The sequence below is a fragment of the Nansenia antarctica genome, assembly GCF_963989245.1.
Source record: "Nansenia antarctica genome assembly, chromosome: 1".
In the NCBI taxonomy this organism is placed as follows: domain Eukaryota; kingdom Metazoa; phylum Chordata; class Actinopteri; order Argentiniformes; family Microstomatidae; genus Nansenia; species Nansenia antarctica.
This window is the reverse complement of record NC_137674.1, coordinates 35,261,507-35,281,915: the sequence shown is the minus strand read 5'-3', so window position 1 is coordinate 35,281,915 and position 20,409 is coordinate 35,261,507. Positions and strand designations below refer to the sequence as shown.

The following is a 20,409-nucleotide window of genomic DNA, read 5'->3' as shown; positions in this document are numbered from 1 at the left end:
AGACAGACGGGAACTAGATGACATCATGTGTGTACACGAGTGTTTACCTTGTGGGCAGACGGACGTGTAGGTTATTGATTTGGGACACAATGAGGCCTGTCTGTACCGGGCTTGTTTGACGATGGTGTAAGGGCCGCTCAGTGTTAAACGATTAGCCGGTTTAGACGCCCGGCACATTGATTCCTAACCCGGGCCTAACGACCCGTGGTGTGTGTGACTCATCTCTGACCGCCCTGGCGCTGAGCTGAGCTCTACTTACCTCGTGGGAGTTGGTTCCGTGGGCCACTCGTGTTTTGCAAACTGAGAGAGAGAGAGAGAGAGAGAGGGGGGGGGGGAGAGAGAGAGAGAGAGAGAGAGAGAGAGAGGGAGGGGAGGGAGGGAGAAAGAGAGAGGGGGGGGAGAGAGAGAGAGAGAAGAGGAACAACAAATTGAGAAGGGACAAAACACTTCCCCAACACACACGCATGCACACACACGTACACACACACGTACACACACACACGTACACGTACACGTACACACACACACACACACACACACACACACACACACACACACACACACACACCACAACAGTGTCAGTGTTGTAAGTAGTAGCAGTGACACAATCAGGAGGTTATTTCCACACCAGCACCATAAACTGAACACTGCAACAAGTCAACCTAAGTAAGATGAAATATCTTAAATCAATTGTTTGTTTGCTTGTTTTTTTATCTGATTGCACTCATTTTAAGATATCTTGTTGTTTTATATATTAATATTGCCAAGTGAAATTTTCCTGTTCTGTTGGCAGATAGATTTTCTTATTTTCATTTTCTTTTATTTCCCCCCCATTTTAGCATTTTTTTCTTCTTGTTTTTGAGAGCTGACTGTGTGAGGTCGGATGTACGAGATGGCCAAAGTATCTGTAGGACTGAAAATAATTTGGCTAAAAATAAAATCTTCCATGTCCGGTTCTATTTACACAGATGTGCTGTAAAGTGTCTAAGTATGTTGGGCTGGCTCACAACCCCCAAATACTGTAGGATGAGACTGAGACTCCCCCACTAGCCCCCCCGCCCCCCAGAGGGAAATAGATATGTGCGTTCTACCACCCAGTATCCTTACATTTTCAAAATCACATCAGGATAAGCTAGCATAAAGCTATTTTGCTGTTTTTCTGTGTAGGAGGCAGGCTAATTTAAAGGCCGGCCAACTAGTGGTTGTTGTGTGTGAATAGCAGCTTTCCATTGTAAAGACTATGGTCATTTGACCCCCGAGGCGGCTCTTATAGTAGGTAAAAAAGGCACGGCTGTTCTAGTGTTAACTGTCACTTAGATTTAACTGTCACTTTCAAATTTGAAATAAGATTTGACAGTTGGTGATGTGGTGTTCTAGTGTTAACTGGGCTGGACCTCTCCATGCTAACCATGGCCCTGGTCCAGGGAGAGAGAGACTTACTGAAGGGGAATGTGAGTCCGTGCTTCTCGATCTGCTCCAGGGTGTCTGGGCCGCACTCTGTGTTCAGAACCATGAAGGGAGGAGAGCAGATCCTTTCATCTAGTGGGAGAGAGAGGGAGGGAGGGAGGGAGGGAGAGAGAGATGGAGGGAGGGAGTGAGGAGGGAGACAAAGAAAGGGTAGGAGATTAAGGTTAGAGGTAAGGGAAGGATAAAAAAAAAAAAGGATCTCAATATCAGTTCATCTGTAGAAGGAAAGACGTCACCATGACGTCACCTAGGAGACAGACACACACTCATGGCAGGTTCTGTGGTTAATGTTTGTGTGTGTGTGTGTGTGTGTGTGTGTGTGTTGTGTGACTCATAATGGACCCGTCCTCTCCACACCTTCAACACTGATCTGACGACTGAACCAGAAGGCCATCCAAACACACACCTGTGTGCGTCAGTGAACCAGCCTGTCGTCCCTGTTTAACATCACAGCTTCCTTTCATCCTCACGGCTTGATTTAAGAACAAACACACACAGCACACACACAGCACACACACACACACACACACAACACACACACACACACACACACACACACACACACACACAGAGACACAGACACACACACAGAGACACACACACACACAGACAGACAGAGAGACACACACAGAGAGAGAGACACAGAGAGACACACACACACACACACACACACACACACACACACACACACACACACACACCTGAGGGGAGGGGAGACCCGGGAGGACAACTGTCTCCTGTTCAGATAAATAAACCAGGAAGCTGCCAGCCAGCCTGAGAGACACTACACTGTCACCATGGCAACAGAGACAGAGAGACAGGTTAGGGTTAGTGTTTGCTAACCACCACTACCTCCACCCCAGGAAATCAGAAGCCAAGCCAAGCCAGGCCGGGCAGAATCGCTGCTGGTGACAAAGAACACAATAGAACTATCAGGGTGTTTGTGTTCTGTGGGTGAGGGAGAGGGGGAGGGGGAGGGAGAGGGGGAGAGAGAGGGGGAGGGTGAGGGAGACGGCTGCTGAGGTCCTGAGAATCCTCTACTGTGTTACACACACACACACAGACAGACACACACTCTGACTACACTACACTCACAATTGTGGAAGCGAAGAGCATACACACACAGTACACACAATGACTTGTGTTTCTGACCAGTGAGAACACAGAGAGAGACACACACACACACACACACACACACACACACACACACACACACACAGAGACACACACACAGAGACACACACACAGAGAGAGACACACAGAGAGAGACACACAGAGAGAGAGACACAGAGAGAGAGAGAGAGAGACACGCACACACACACGCACACGCACACGCACACACACAGAGACACACACACAGAGAGAGACACACAGAGAGAGAGACACAGAGAGAGAGAGAGACACACACACACACACACACAGAGCCCATTGTGGAAGTGTATACACAACAGTAACACATGATGACTTGCGGTTTTTTTCTGACCAGTGAGCAGAGTGGAACCCTGGGCTGTTGAAGTCAGCTGACCCGGGGAGGCGAGGAGTGATTGGAGGAAGCCCCGGGGTCGCCAGGGGCAACGCCTGACTGCCAAAGAGCCGAGCCGTCAGCCAACTTCCTGTTCGGTCGGCCCGGTTGCTGCTCAGCGTGTGATTGGCAGGTACTGTGTGATCACATGACCGCCACAACAGGTCTGAAGCACGGATCTCTTTAAAGTAGTTTTTTCTGAGTGGGGCTCAGTCCCACTCATGTTTTTAATGTTTTTATTGGATAGAGATAGTGAAGACAGACAGGAAAGTAAGGAGAAGAAGGGAGAGAGGGCATGTCAGCAGGGCATGGGGGCCGGATTTAAACCCATGTCGACATGGGCATATGTGTGCACTGTAGACCGTGGTGCTAGACCACTGAAGCACAGATTCAGAGAGGGGGGGGGAGAGAGGGAGAGGGAGAGAAAGAGAAAGAGAAAGAGAGAGAAATAGAAAGAGAGAGGGAGAGAGAGGAAGAGAGAGGGAGAGAGAGAGAGAAAGAGAGGGAGAGGGAAAGAGGGAGAGAGAGAGAGGAAAGAACCTTCTACTCTTCTGTTTTCACTAACATACAAACAGGAAGCGATAAATCAACCAACAGAATCCTTCTACACAACAAAAAACACACAAAAATCAATGAAGGACTCAGTACAGGTTGGAAAGTAATAGTAAGCAGCCTTGAAAACTGATGGTTCTGGAGCCTAACGGCCCTTAGGGGGTGTTCACACTTGACTTCTTTTTAAAGAAAAAAGCGCGGCCTTCAGCGCCTTTTTACATACAACCCTATGGGAAAAGGGTAAAAACTGGCGTTTTTTTTTTTTTTTTTTTTAGCGTGAGGAAAGCGCAGCTGCCTTTTTCAGTTGAACTGAACTTGACTACTTTTTTTTTTAGAAAAAAGCGCAGCCTTCACCGTCTTTTTACATACAACCCTATGGGAAAAGGAAAAAACGGCCGCCTTTTAAAAAGCGTGAGAAAAGCGCAGCTGCCGCCGCCTTTTTCAATTGAATTTATTTAACTTTTCAGAAAGGCGCTGTGTGTCGTCAAGCGCCTTTCTGACAGCTGACCAATCAGGACGAGGAGAATAGGTACGCGTGTACCTTCCCTAGTAACCAACTTCCTAGCAACCGGTGCTCCAAGGCGTCAGACCCATCAAGATGGAGAAAAACAATGTATCAGTTGAGCAACTCGTGATTGCTGTTTCACATTACACCGAGTTGTATGACATGAGTCACAAGAGATACAGCAACATACACATCAAAGACTCAATCTGGGAACAGATCGGTAGATCTTTGGGTTTTTCTGGTAAGTAATGACAATGAACTCATTCACTGATAGCTAGGTAGTTAACTGCTAAATTAACGCTAGATAGCCACAATAGGTGTATATCGACAGTATGTCAAGTTCATTTGTATTCTAGGAAAGGCATGCAGCAGCAAATGGAAATATCTCCGAGATAAATATAAGAGGGGGAAGAGAGAAGAGCAGGAGAAGGCCAGGAGTGCTGCTGACTGAGGGTGGTGTCAAGGAGAGGAAGTGGAAGTACATGGACATCCTAGCATTCCTTGAGCCTTACAATCAGGATAGGGAGACCAGCTCCAACTTTGAATCTCCAACAGAGATAGGAGAGGTAGTTAAGTAGGCTATTAGTAATGTGTCTTGCAGAAAAACTGTGTATGTAGGCTATGGACCAGTGAAAAGACAAAGACCAGGGGCCTCATTTATAGAAAGTACTTTGAATCAAATTTGATCTTACCCGTGTCGTACGTGGAAACGATCGTAGCTCTACGTCAGGTATTGACTTGACGAACGCACATTACCTACTGGTTATGCGGAGTTATTACAGGCATGTGAGCCGCACTGCCTACTGTAATTCATGCGACGGCTCGTAATAGATTGTAAAGATTGTATTTCAGTCTTCCTTTATATGCCAATAGGTTATTGTATGGTGTAATCATTCTAGATTGAGGCGTGATAAAGGCGGTGGGGTATATCCCAGCCCTCCTTCAGCCGCATCCTGCCTGATGTGATCGGGGGAATTCGGGGGCGAGCCTTTTGCGACCGCGCGTCTATTTCTGATAAAAGACTGTCGATCTCCTCCTCAGTAAAGTTTTTCTTCTTTCGTTTGTCTACCATCATGTGAACTCGTCAAAGGTGCTGCACAACACCTCAATCAAGCCTATTTATAGCACTTGGAGGTGCACTTAATTCAGCCGCTATAATTGAGCCGCTATCACAGGGCGTAAATACAAAGCTCATTCACCTGCGTTCAATTTCAAGTATATTTGTTATTTATAGAAGTACGTACGCAATTTTAAACAAGCGTGTTTTTTATTTTATTTGTTTTTCAGATTTTATCCCTTTTTCACCCAATTTGGTATCCAATTGAACCCAACCTAGCATCCAATTATCCCCTGCCTATTGCGTAGGATCCGCCGCACGACCCCGTGGCCGGCAGCCCCAGAGGAGACCGCCAGGCAGACTAGCTGACTGGCTCCTCGAGCCCAGCACCGTTATTCCGGCACCCCGGGGGCGCTGTTGCGCGACGGATCCTTGTCCGGAAATAGTCCTATACCGCCCTCTGGAGCGGCCGCTCAATATGCCGCTCCCTGTGTGCCTCGGCCATATCCGGGTCTGGCGAGACCGGGATTCGATCCCAGTCCCCGGTGGGCAGCTTGCACTAGTGGCTAGTGCTTAGACCGCTACGCCACCGCGGGGCGCACAACAAGCGTGGTTTTATCAATAATGCTTACGACCATTTAGAAAAATGTGCTTACGTGCAAGTCAAAGATGACGTCCAAGTACATTTTTATAAATGAGGCCCCAGCCACTGACAGATAAACGTTCAGATTTACCAGCCACTCAATAGTAAATCATTATTTTGTGTCTGAAATAAATCTAGCCACTCTCATATTTTATCAGCATTTGGCCCTGGTATGGACGTATGATTAGGCTGGTGTTTAAGAAATGTATAAACTTGGAAAACGTAAATGTTCAAGTGCTCTGTTGGGTTTTTCCATACAGGATCAAACTGAGGACTCCCTAGGCCTAGAGGATAGTCTACTTTCCACAGACCACATGCCTCCCTCATAGGGCTTTCACACCGGCAAAGAACCGTGCCGGTTCGCGTTCGCAAACCAAGTCTGGAACCAGCCGGCGCGTTCAGACCGAAGCTCAATTGGTTCGGAACCTGAAAAGTTGGTTCGCAGCGGGCACCAAAAAATAGTGGTTCTCAAGTGAACCAAAAACGCGAACCGTGACGTCGTCAGAGGGTGTGTCATATTCTAGGCTGCAGAGACCAGCAAGGAGGAAGTAGACAACATGTAATCTAATCTAAATCTAATCATTAGTGATCAAAAACAATATCAAAAGTGTCATTATTCTCTCTATCTTCCTCACATGCTCAGCAAACACACACACGCACACGCTCGCGGACATGCGCGAACGCGAATTTCGTAATGCCAGTAATGGAGCAGCTGATTAGTAAAAGAACGCATATAGAAAGTGTCTTTTGTTTTGTTTCACAGAAAATTGTGTTTATTTCAGATACTGTAGTGGAAGATATTATCCTCTTTTCCAGTGAAATGTTTGTTTATCCCGCCCCTTCATCACCCAGCGTTGATGCCGCGGATGGTTCAGGTTACACTGGTATGAACGTGGGCTCATTCGCCAGACAGCACCAAGGTTCAGAGGTTTCCGAACGCGAACGCGAACCGGCACGGTTCTTTGCCGGTGTGAAAGTCCTATCAGTGACATCTACACATGCCTCCCTCAGTGACACCAGTCCTTGCCTGGTCCCTACAGACCCTACTACTAAGTGGCCGGGGGAAAAGGAAGGCCTCTCCCTGAAAAGAAAAACCCAGGAAAGACGCTCGTCTGGGCTGATGGTCTCCCTGAGTCTCGTCTGCATCTTTGCAACTGTTGGTCCAATCCTCCTGAGCAGGTCCTCAAACTGGCTCTTGTCCAGACGAAAGAAGGACTTGAACCTAGCATCGTCTAGGCGGAGCTCCCAGACCAGGTTGCGGAAAGCCCCCTGCGACTCCCTATTGCGGAGGATGTCATGTACCCATAACCGGCGCCTTGGTTGTTCCGGAGCAACCTCCTCCTCAAATGCAAAGGCTAATGCAAGTAGTTGCATGTTATTAGCCATTATGAAATACCGGTACTTGTTGAAGTATTTGAAGCTGGCAAGTAGTTCTGATGCAAGTCAAGCGCTTTTCTGACAGTTGACAGTTGACAGCTGTAGCGTCCCTAGTAACCTACTTCCCAACAACCAGTGCTCCAAGACGTCAGACCCATCAAGATGTAGCACAATGTAGCACATGTTGTAGAATGTAGAACAACTCGTGATTGCTACTGGTGTTTCATAACGTGGTTCCAGTGCTAGCAGCATTCGCCTCTTAGACATGACTACATCGTGATGATTACAAAGATGCCACTTGAAATGCATGAAATCCAAGTTTATTACATATTCGTAAAAATATTCGTAAAAATATTCGTAACTTCTCTGCTTTCAGAAACTGTTTGAATTTTTTTGATTGGGCATATAGTTCATGAAATACGATAGTTTGAAGGAACGCTGTAAAATCCTGTCGGCGCCGACAGCTCCGGTTTCGGAGCAAGACGCGAATCTATCGGCATTAGTCAAAATACATGCTCACATCCAGTCATCCGCTCACTGCTCTCCATCAAAAATGGCACATCCATCAATAATATTACATAATAACAACTGCTCTGATTAGATTGCTTAGATTGTTTAATACATCAACGGGGGGAAAAGCGAGATGAACTCGCGAGTATCATGCTTCCTCCATTGAACGGAAAGTCCTATCTATTCCATTCAAAGTGTTTTAGCCTTCCCCCTTTCCACTGGTAATAAGGAATTGGCAAGAATAGATCGATATAAATAGATCAACATAATGCAGCACTATCATGCACAGATCAGTCTTAAAACATGTAACGTTAGATATATAACGGAGCGATGTATTTCTACGGAAAGGCTGACTGACGCGGGGCTCATACAAATTGTGTATGATACAATCTCCACGTTTGTTACGAGTGCTCCGGTGTCTTGCTGGTAGTCAAATATATTTATTTATATATACAGCATATGGATGTTGCGTGCCTGTTACCTGCCGCTTTCAGTTCTAGTAGTTTAGATCTCGCAACCAGGGAAACGCCGATGTGTTAAAGGGAGCAAGATGCGAATCTACCGGCATTCGACTCATGAGTGAACGGCGAAAATGGCTGGACGGCACAGCTTGGGATTCCATTGAAGTTACAGGGAACTATGTGTGAAAGAGGCTTAAATGTTGAAATAACAGTAATACAATGTTCATTGATAAAATGACATAAGGGATGGAAAGGGGTTTTAGAAGGGGGATGATGAAGCGCGCTGGACTGAGGAACAGCATAGGCACAGGACATAGCATATGCGTAGCCTCTGGGAGTTAAAGGGAAGCCTTGTCTTGCTCTTAGACATGACTACATCGTAATGATTACAAAGATGCCACTTGAAATGCATGAAATCCAAGTTTATTACATATTCACCTAGTATTTGACTGACTGTCAGTCATGAATGGTCCCAGTATTGTGGCTTCAGTTGGGTTGTAATTGTGCTTGCTGCAGAGCACAATGTTATTGCTGATATTTTTGTTTTAATCCTGTTCTTTTACCAACTGCTAAGACAACAATAAAGTAAACTAGTTACTTTAGCTAGCTAAAGATATTGGCCCCCCAAATCATTTTACAACTTGTTATAGTTATGTTACGATGTTTCTCCGCATTGAAGGTACAGTATATAAGCAACGCAGGGTGCGCTCGTAAATTCGCTCTGAGAGTGCCGGAGCGCACACTGGGTTCAACGTCATAAAGGGACCATGTAATTTGATTGGACAAGAGACATTCCATGAGTGCTGATCAGATTTCCAGGGCGAATTTACGAACGCAGCTAGCGAACAGAAGACGAAAAAACCGTCAGATCAGATATATAAACAGGTTATTTTGATAAACTGGACACATTTTGGGAATATATATGGTTACTTTCTCGCCTGAAAACATATTAAAACTTCATAAAATGACATGTTAACACTTGTATTGCCAAAATTACAGCTTTTAGCCAATGGAGGTTTAAAATGGACGATTTAAATTGCCCGCTGCTGGCCGGTGCGAAATGCATTCTGGGAAAAAGGCGGTGAAGGCTGCGCTTTTTTCCTTTTCCCATGGGTTGTATGTAAAAAGGCGGTGAAAAGGCGCTGAAGGCTGCGCTTTCCCCAAAAATTTAAATAAGTAAAGTGTGAACACGGCCTTAGGGGGCAGGAGCCTATCTCTGTTTCCGTAGCTTGAGGCGGCTTGATGTACAAGTACACCCCCCCTGGACATGACGCTGGTATGTCACAGGGTCTTACCCCCCCAATCCAGCCCTTAATGCTGAGTGCCAAGCAGGGAGGCATCGGGTACCTATTTGTTATAGTCTTTGGTGGTATGACTTGGCCGGGGATCGAACTCACAACCTCCCGATCTCAGGGCTGAGGACACTCTAACCTCAAGGTTAACCACTGAGCTGGTTGGAAAGGAATGACTCGACGTAATTAATACTAGAACAGCCATGGGTGGGGTCATTTCACCCTGTGAGTAAAACGTTTTTTTATATCTTTGCACTCGATCAAATTTCAGGATCCTCCTTTCATGACCTTTCCTAGATATGTGCATTCTACCACCCAGTATCCTTACATTTTCACACAAATCACATCAGGATAAGCTAGTATAAAGCTATTTTGCAGTTTTTCTGTGTAGGAGGCAGGCTAATTTACAAGACGCGCCAACTAGTGGTTTTTGTGTGGAAATAGACACACACTGTAAAGACTATGGTCATTTGACCCCCGAGGCGGCTCTTATAGTAGGTAAAACAGGCACGGCTGTTCTAGTGTTAACTGTCACTTAGATTTAACTGTCACTTTACAATAAGATTTGACAGTTGGTGACGTGGTGTTGAGATTAAAACGGCGGCTGCTTCTAAAGTTTGATCTGAGGGTGAGAGACGTCGAAGACAGGAGAAGAAGTCCCGGAAGGCGCCTAATAATAATAACAATACTTGGTCACCATGGTTACCAGACGAGCGTGAGCACGCCCCATGGCCTGCGGGGGCTCCTGCCCCCCCACGTCAGGGAGGGGTGAGGCTTCATCCATCCATCACTCCTGAAACTTCGACTTTTTGGGGGGGTGGGGGAGGGGGGGGGGTGATCGGAATGTCAGGCTAATGTCAACCCCCAATGGGCGATTCTTCGTGAGAATAAAAAAGAAAGAAACTGCCACCTATGATATGTGGCAGAACGTGGCAGAACGTTAACAGACAAAGGCATGAAAAAGAAGGCCTGGTTTAGGGCCTTGTGTCGAGAGCGGGGTGGGGGGAGAAATAGAGAGAGAAATAGAAAGAGAGAGAGACAGAGAGAGAGAGAGAGAGACAGAGACAGAGAGAGACAGAGAGAGACAGAGAGAGACAGAGAGAGAGAGAGAGAGAGAGAGAGAGAGACAGAGAGAGACAGAGAGAGAGAGACAGAGAGAGAGACAGAGAGAGAGAGACAGAGAGAGAGAGAGAGAGAGAGAGAGAGAGAGAGAGAGAGAGAGAGAGAGAGAGAGAGAGAGAGAGAGAGAGAGAGAGAGAGAGAGAGAGAGAGAGAGAGAGAGAGAGAGAGAGAGAGAGAGAGAGAGAGACTGTGCTCTCTACAGCCCCGGCCCTGTCTAAACACTGTGCTCTCAAACCAGACCAAACCAAACTGGGCCAAACTTGACAGGATTAAAAAGCAAGATTGTGGTCTAATAGGATGTCATTACTGGGGTTTGATCCATCTGAGAAGTGGGGGTGCTGTGGTTATATAGGGCTGCCTATGGCCTCAGTACTGGGGGGCTGAATGGAGGAGTGTTTCCATCTAGACTGGAACCAACCAGCCACACTACAATAATACACACATTATATGACCGCTGGGACTGGATTGTATTGTATTGTACTTTGCACTGATGTGACCACTGTAGTATGACTGGTACTACCACCACTGCGGTCACTTTATTACTGTGTATTATATGACTTTATAATTATATATTATATTATGACTTTCCTTTTATTATTGTGATCTTGTATCTTGATCACTCCTCAATGTTAACACTGAGAGCCAAAGAATTGTTCTCGTTCTCTTGTGTTCTCGTGTCTTGTACACTGGGACGTAATAAAAGCGTTTATGACTGACGGTCAGTATCTTGTAAACTGCTGCATTTCCAGAAAATGACCGTCTGAAGTCTCGCAGTGCTATTCCTAGTAACGCCAGCCTCCTCTTCCACTAACAAACCCAGCTACGCTCCCGATAAATCACATTGAACTCCACTCTCTGCTGCGCACTCCATTATAAACCTATAACTCTCAATATCCCCCGTGCCCCCGCCCCAACAATTAATCTTATCCATTTTTAATCAGAAATCACAAACAGGAATTCCATCTTTGGCTCAATGTAGCGTAGCATCTCTCCAGTGACGTTGTGATTATTCCATCCTCCCTCCATCCTTCCATCCACCCTCCATCCTTCCATCCACCCTCCAACCTTACATCCACCCTCCATCCTTACCTCCCCCCTCCATCCTTCCATCCACCCTCCATCCTTACATCCACCCTTCCTCCTTCCATCCACCCTCCATCCTTACCTCCCCCGTCATCCTTACATCCACCCTCCATCCTTCCATCCACCCTTCATCCTTCCATCCACCCTTACCTCCCCCTTCAACCTTACATCCACCCTCCAACCTTACCTCCCCCCTCCATCCTTACATCCACCCTCCATCCTTCCATCCACCCTTCATCCTTCCATCCACCCTTACCTCCCCCTTCATCCTTCCATCCACCCTCCATCCTTCCATCCACCCTCCATCCTTAGGGTCCTTAGGGGTCTGGGAGGGGTGGCTGAAGGGGGAACTGAGGACAGTTCTTATACAGATGGGGTGATCAATCATTGCCTGCTGTATTGAACAGAACGCTGTTGTTTACTTTATGTTGCTCCTGGACTGTGTGTCTGTCTTCAGCAGGGCCTGGCTGTTTGTCTTTAATACGCTGCGTTTTCTTAACACTAGAACAGCCGTGCCTTTTTACCTACTATAAGAGCCGCCTCCGGGGTCAAATGACCATAGTCTTTACAATGCTAAGCTGCTATTTACACACAACGACCACTAGTTTGCCACCTTGTAAATTCGCCTACCTCCTACACAGAGAAACTGCAAAATAACTTTATACTAGCTTATCCTGGTGTGATTTTGAAAATGTAAGGATACTGGGTGGTAGAACGCACATATCTAGGAAAAGTCATGAAAAGAGGGTCCTGAAATTCGATCGAGTGCAAAGACGTAGACCTTTTTTTACTCACAGGGGCAAATGACCTCACCCATGGCTGTTCTAGTGTTAATACGCTGCGTCTTTGTTTAAATATCGATCACTCCCATCCACGGTAGACAGTAGTTATTGTTGGTCGTGTTCGAACCACACAACTAAGACTTGGAGGATTTATTTGAACATCGAAATACTTCCCATATATCAAAACTCCTCCACATAATCCAGTTAAACAAATAACCCTAGAAGCTGTTTGGTGTTCCACGGAAGAATCTCTTTATTTAAGAGCGTCCTTTTCTTTTGAAGTGGAAACGGAAAAATCATGATGAAGAGACCCAGAATAAGACGCTGCACTTTCTGTGCGGAGCTTGACGACTGTTGCCGTCTATGAAAACACACAGAAATATCTGGGCTTCACTTATAAACAGACAGCAGTGGATTCCTCCATCTTGTGTAAACAGCCAGCCTGCTCCCAGCCTGCTCTGCTGCAGGAGATGATGAAAGGCAGGGAGACGCTCTGGAACGGAGAGGAGTGGAACTATGAGTCACACGGTGGCGGGCCAGGAGACAGACCCTCGGTCTACACTCTACGCTGGGAGACAGACCCCCGGTCTACACACTACGCTGGGAGACAGACCCCCGGTCTACACGCCACGCTGCACTACTACACACCCTCCAGAGACAGACAGACCCCCGGTCTACACACTACGCTACAAACCCCTGGTCTACACACCACGCTACGCTGCAGACCCCCAGAGAGAAGCGGAACTATGAGTCACACAGTGGCGGGCCAGGAGACAGACCCCCGGTCTACACACTACGCTGCACTACTACACACCCTCCAGAGACAGACAGACAGACCCCCGGACTACACGCTACGCTGCAGACCCCCAGAGAGGAGCGGAACTATGAGTCACATGGTGGAGGGCCAGAAGACAGACCCCCGATCTACAGACCACGCTGTAAGACAGACCCCCCCAGAGACAGCTGGGCTACACCCTCCAGAGACAGACAGATCCCCGGTCTACACACTACGCTACACTACACACCCTCCATAGACAGACAGACCCCTGGTCTACACACCACGCTACACTACACACCCCCGGTCTACACACTACGCTGCACTACACCCCCCCGGTCTACACACTACACTGCACTACACTACACCTCCCCGGTCTACACACTACGCTACACACCCCTGGTCTACACACTACGCTGCACTACACCCCCCCGGTCTACACACTACGCTACGCTACACTACACCCCCCCGGTCTACACACTACGCTACACACCCCTGGTCTACACACTACGCTACACTACACCCCCCCGGTCTACACACTACGCTGCACACCCCCGCTCTACACACTACGCTGCACTACACACCCTCCAGAGACAGACAGTCCCCCGGTATACAGGATAAGCTAGTATAAAGCTATTTTGCAGTTTCTCTGTGTAGGAGGCAGGCTAATTTACAAGGCGGCCAACTAGTGGTCGTTGTGTGTAAGTAGCAGCTTCCCATTGTAAAGACTATGGTCATTTGACCCCCGAGGCAGCTCTTATAGCAGATAAAAAAGGCACGGCTGTTCTAGTGTTAAGTAGCAGTGGGAGATTACTCACTGAATCCACTGCATTGCAATGTTTTGGCTCGACTAGCGAGCATGTCATTGATTTTCAACAACACTGAAATGTATTTACATTTTTCCAGAATAAACAACATTCTGATTGGTTGGCGACTTGTTCCCGGTCTCACCAGCTGCTGTCACATCGGTCACATGACTCTCGCGTGCTCAAACCACAACAACAGGTTTAACATTGGCAAAACTATTTAGTTAAAAGTTTAGTTATGGACACGCACACACACACACACACACACACACACACACACACACACACACACACACACACACAGACACACAGACACACAGACACACAGACACAGACACACAGACACACACACACACACACACACACACACACAGACACAGACACAGACACAGACACAGACAGACAGACACAGCTTCCTGCCATTGAGGACTATTCTGAGCCCCTAAACCAGCGGTCGGGAACCTATGGCTCGCGAGCCATATATGGCTCTTCCGGTGACGGCATATGGCTCCCAGACAATTGGGTTGAAAAGTAAAAAAAAAAAAAAAAAAGTTCAGTTTGGAACTGATTTTAAAATACTTGTGATATTGCGTAATAATACTGTGTCATTTTAAAGTAAACAGAAATTAGTTTTGAAGTTAAATTTCACGGGACTCTTCACGGGACCCATGACCCGTGACCCGTGGGTCGGGTCGGGAACCAATGTCTCGCGAGAGTGTCAGAGGTCGTTGTAAAGGTGAATAAATAAAAAACAATTTGATCAGATAGTGAACTAGCTTATACGCTTCAACCCTTGTAACGAGAAAGATGGCAAAAAGAAAAAAAGACGATGATTACCGTGCATTCCAGGCTGCGTGGACAGAGGAATTTGCATTTGTGGAGATCGCAGGATCTGCGGTATGTCTAATATGCAATGATAAAATTGCATCGATGAAACGGTCAAATATAAAGCGGCACTTCGATACGCATCATGCTTCATTTGCATCGAAATATCCAGCGGGGGACAGCAGGAAAAAGGCATGCGAGGAGCTACAACGGAGAGTGCAGACGAGTCAACAGCAACTGCGTGGGTGGACCAAGCAAGGTGACGGGAATTCCGCTAGCTTTGCGGGTGCTTTGGCAATAGTCAGGAATGGAAAACCATTCACAGATGGCGAGTATGCCAAAACATTCATGCTTGATGTGGCCAATGAACTGTTTGATGACTTCCCAAATAAAGACAAGATAATCAAACGAATAAAAGACATGCCTCTGTCAGCAAGAACTGTTCACGATCGTAGCATCATGATGGCAAATCAAGTTGAGGAAACACAAATTAAGGACATAAACGCCGGGACATACTTTTCTCTCGCGTTAGATGAGTCAACAGATGTTAGCCATCTATCTCAGTTCAGTATATTTGCCAGGTATGCTGCAGGTGACACACTGCGTGAGGAAAGCTTGGCTGTTTTGCCAATGAAAGGGACAACCAGAGGAGAGGATTTATTCACGTCTTTCATGGAGTTTGCTAAAGAAAAAAAACTGCCGATGGATAAACTTATTTCTGTCTGTACTGATGGTGCACCCTGTATGTTGGGGAAGAACAAAGGATTTGTAGCGCTTCTCCGTGAACATGAAAAGAGAGCCATCCTAAGTTTTCATTGCATCCTGCACCAGGAGGCGCTTTGCTCTCAGACGTGTGGCCAGGAGCTAGGTGAGGTGATGTCGCTGGTCATTCGAGTGGTCAACTTCATTGTTGCCCGAGCTTTAAATGATCGCCAGTTTAAAGCTCTGTTAGAAGAAGTTGGGAATCATTATCCCAGTCTGCTTTTACACAGCAACGTGCGTTGGTTGTCAAGGGGAAAGGTGCTCAGCCGTTTTGCAGCTTGCCTGAGTGAAATCCGGACTTTTCTTCAAATGAAAGGCGTCAAGCATCCTGAGCTAGACAACACTGACTGGCTCCTGCAGTTTCACTATCTCGTGGACATAACAGGCCATCTGAACCAGCTCAATGTGAAAATGCAAGGTATTGGAAATACAATCTCATCCCTTCAACAAGCAGTGTTTGCATTTGAAAGCAAGCTGGAAGTCTTTCTCAGGGACATTGAAACAGGTCGTCTTCTGCACTTTGTAACACTGCAACAATTTAGAGATGCATGCTTAGCAAGTGACTCCACTCAACATCTGGATCTCCAGCAGCTAGCTGGCTTTACGTCCAATCTCCTGCAGTCATTCAAAGCACGTTTTGGAGAATTTCGTGCGCGCACTGGTCTTTTCAAGTTCATCACTCATCCACATGAGTGTGCAGTGGACAAAATCGACCTGACATGCATCCCTGGGGTCTCTATGGGAGACTTTGAGCTGGAAGTTGCTGACCTGAAGGCATCAGACATGTGGATGAGTAAGTTCAAGACACTTAATGGAGAGTTGGAAAGTCTTGCGCGACAGCGAGCAGAGCTGGCGAGGGAACACAAGTGGACAGAAATGAAAAAACTTCAACCTGAAGACCAGCTGATTCTGAAAACTTGGAACGAGCTTCCTGTGACATACCACACAATGCAGCGTGTTAGTATTGCCGTATTGACCATGTTTGGCTCTACATATGTATGTGAGCAGTCATTCTCGCATATGAGGAACATTAAGACCAACCTACGCTCACGTTTAACTGATGGAAGCCTCAACGCCTGCATGAAGCTCAACCTCACCACGTATGAACCAGACTACAAGGACATCAGCAAAACCATGCAGCACCAGAAATCGCATTAAAAGTAAGACATATTTAATTTATTATATGTTAAAAATACTATATGGCTCTCAATGAAATACATTTAGAAATATTTGGCTTTTATGGCTCTCACAGTCAAAAAGGTTCCCGACCCCTGCCCTAAACACTGGCTCTCCATTGGCCCTTGGCCCTCTGTTGCACAGCGCTGGGGGGGGGGGGGGGGGTTGGGGGGGCCGTGGTCTCAGCTGATAAGGAGGAGGAAGTGGTTGTGCCAGGGACCCCCCCCTCCCTTTCCACTCTCTCTAACCCTCTCTACCCCCCCCCCCCCCCCACTCCCACCACTTCCTCACTTCCTACCAACACCAACCTTAGGAACTTAAACCTTAATCCTAGTCTAGTAGATCACAGACAGCTTGTTGTTGTTGTTGTGTCTGTCACGGTGAGGTGATCTGGGATTAGAGCTTACGTCTCGACCTCTGACCTCCCCCCCCCCTCCCCCCCAGATCAGCAGAGCAGAGTAAACTCTCTCCAGACAGGATCACGTTCACACCATCATCACTGTGGGAGAGAGCCAGTCACTGGATAACACACACACACACACACACACACACACACAGTCACTGGATAACACACACACACACTCTCTCTCACACACACACATACACATACACATACACATACACACACACACACACAAACACAAACACACGCAAACACACACAAACACACACACACACACAGCACTGGATAACAGGGATCTGAACGTGACGCATCATGTCCTTACAGCAACAACCCTTCTAGACCTTTCCAGCCACCCCCCCCCCCCCTCCCTCCACCACCACCCTGCTCTATACACACACACACGCACACACGCACGTACGTACGTACGCCAAGGGGACCGAGACAGACAGACAGACCTCGTTATGTAAGCGTGTCTGTTAGGAGAGAAAGAAGGACGTTTTCTGGGTTTCTATTTTAAGGAGCTGACACACTCCTGATACACACACACACACACACACACTCCTGATACACACACACACACACACACACACACACACACACAGACACACAGACAGCTACCAGACAGGTAGTGTATTTATCACTATCACATGAGGACACACATGTACGCCCCTCCCCCTCCCGCCATAATTCTCTAGAACAGAGGAGAGGATATTAAGTCCCAGGTGTGTTTACACGACACGACACACTCCTCTTCTTAATGTCCCCCCCCCCGCCCACTGCTCTGGTCTGGGCCGACGAGACAAAATGGCCGCGGTGGTGAGAACATATGGTTCCTGTGACGTGCGCGCGCGCGCCCCCCCCCCACACCCCCCTCCCTCAGAGATAGGTGCTGCGGGCCTTGTTGGTGACAGGCCTGTCTGACTTATGGGGCTTTTAGTTTCGTCACCGCGGGGAAGCTACGCTGTGCGCTGTACGCCCTGGAGCAAGCAGGCGTCGGGTTCACCCAGGGTTCACCGAGGGAGGGGGGGAGAGAGGGAGGGGGGGTGAGGGAGCGGTGCTGTCAAAGTGGGAGGATTAAAACGCCGATATTATGCTCTTATTTCATGCATAAAACATCTGGTAGGAAGCACAGAGTGACGTTAATCATCGACGGACCAGCGGGACAACTGGGAGGGGGGGGAGAGAGAGGCTGAGGGAGAGGCTGAGGGTGAAAGAGAGAGGCTGAGGGAGAGGGTGAAAGAGAGAGGCTGAGGGAGAGGGTGAGAGAGAGAGGCTGAGGGAGAGGGTGAGAGAGAGAGGCTGAGGGAGAGGGTGAGAGAGAGGCTGAGGGAGAGGCTGAGGGGGAGGCTGAGAGAGGCTGAGGGAGAGGGTGAGAGAGAGGCTGAGGGGGAGGCTGAGAGAGAGGATAAGGGAGAGGGTGAGAGAGAGGCTGAGATAGAGGGTGAGAGAGAGGCTGAGGGAGAGGGTGAGAGAGAGGCTGAGGGGGAGGCTGAGAGAGAGGCTGAGGGGGAGGCTGAGAGAGAGGCTGAGGGAGAGGGTGAGAGAGAGGCTGAGGGAGAGGGTGAGAGAGAGGCTGAGGGAGAGGCTGAGAGAGAGGCTGAGGGGGAGGCTGAGAGAGAGGCTGAGGGGGAGGCTGAGAGAGAGGCTGAGGGAGAGGGTGAGAGAGAGGCTGAGGGAGAGGGTGAGAGAGAGGCTGAGGGAGAGGGTGAGAGAGAGGCTGAGGGAGAGGGTGAGAGAGAGGGTGAGGGGGAGGCTGAGAGAGAGGCTGAGGGGGAGGCTGAGAGAGAGGGTGGGAGACTGAGGGAGGCAGTAAGAAATCACCAGCCCGCGGTGCTCACGTCCCCCATCACACTGCCTCACTCACAGCACTGCTACACATTTCACTCGTTCATTCACTCATTCATTCATTCATCCATTCACTCATTCATTCACTCATTCATGCACTCATTCATGCACTCATTCATTCATTCATATCCATACTAGCAGTGGGGATGATGAGGTCCTCTGTGGCTCAGTTGGTAGACCATGGCGCTAGCAACACTTAGGTTGTGGGTTCGATAGAGGGGGGGGGGTGGATGGTGGAAAGGTGGGGGGGAGGGGGTACCTTGCATGCAGTCCTCTATCCTGTGGATGAGCTGGTAGGATCTGCAGCGGTCCAGAAGGGTCCGAATGGCGGGGAGGGGGTCCAGCACGATGGTCTCAGGGTGGGCGTCGATGTAGTCCTGCAACAATAACATAAACGTTAATAGATTTAAGATATGTCTGAAGAAATGCCTTAGAGGTGAACATTAACAGACTAGTCAGGCAGCAGGCCTTAAGGCTTTGTTGTTTTTTATGAACGTTCCACTGTTGCCGTGTCAGTTGAATACCGTTAGGATGTTGTGTTGATTTGTCATGCTGCCCTGAATACTGTACATACCTGTTACCTACCTCACACCCCCCCCCTCACCCCTTTCCAACATGGAAATAAGCAGTTCAGCTTTGTTGTGCTATCCTTGATAGTTTTAGAACTGAAATGATGTATGCATGAAGCTGCTTCAGATGCATTGTTATTTTTGTATTTTAAAAATGTCCAATAAAATCAATCAATCAATCAACATGCACGCACGCACACACGCCTCTCCTTTCTCCATCCTCCTCTCTTCTCCTCTCTCCATCCACCTCTCCTCTCTCCATCCTCCTCTCTACATCCTCCTCTCCTCTCTCCATCCTCCTCTCTTCTCCTCTCTCCATCCTCCTCTCCTCTCCCCTCCTCTCCTCTCCCCTCTTCTCCATCCTCCTTTCGTCTCCTCTCTCCATCCTCCTCCTCTACCCTCCTCTCCCTCCATCTCCCTCTCCTCCCTCTCCAGTTCCATCTCTCTGCCAGCATCTCATCTCTCTCACATCCTCATTTACTCTCTGAGACACAGACAGATGCGCGGGCCCGCCCGCCCACCCACCCACCTACACACACACACACACACACACACACACACACACACACACACACACACACACACACACACACACACACACACACAATTTAATGAACATCCATCTGCTGAGAGTATGATCATCATTACTGCCAGAGCCGATCACAACAGCCCCCAGGTTATATAAGAGACAACACACTGCGCAGTCAAAAAATAACCCCCAAAACTAATCTTGAACTAATCTTCCCGCGGTTTAGCAGAACAGAACAGACAGTGTATTTAGGGCATCACTTTCTCTGCCTTTCATCTTCTGTCTGAGACGTGTTGAGAAGGAGAGGGACAGACCGTTGATTCCTGTCTGGGGGAGGTTGGAGCCA

At 48.0% G+C, this 20,409-nt stretch overlaps 1 protein-coding gene across 1 annotated transcript in view; it reads right to left on the bottom strand.

Annotated features, from left to right (window-relative positions):
- Positions 1-20,409, bottom strand: part of itpk1b (inositol-tetrakisphosphate 1-kinase b) — a 68,131-nt gene that overhangs the window by 10,805 nt on the left and 36,917 nt on the right. The window contains exons 5-7 of the mRNA XM_080534576.1: positions 19,225-19,342; positions 1,441-1,539; positions 260-300 (exon numbers count right to left, since the gene is read on the bottom strand). Of these exons, the coding sequence (XP_080390702.1) occupies positions 260-300; positions 1,441-1,539; positions 19,225-19,342 (258 nt within the window). The remainder of the gene's footprint in view (positions 1-259; positions 301-1,440; positions 1,540-19,224; positions 19,343-20,409) is intronic.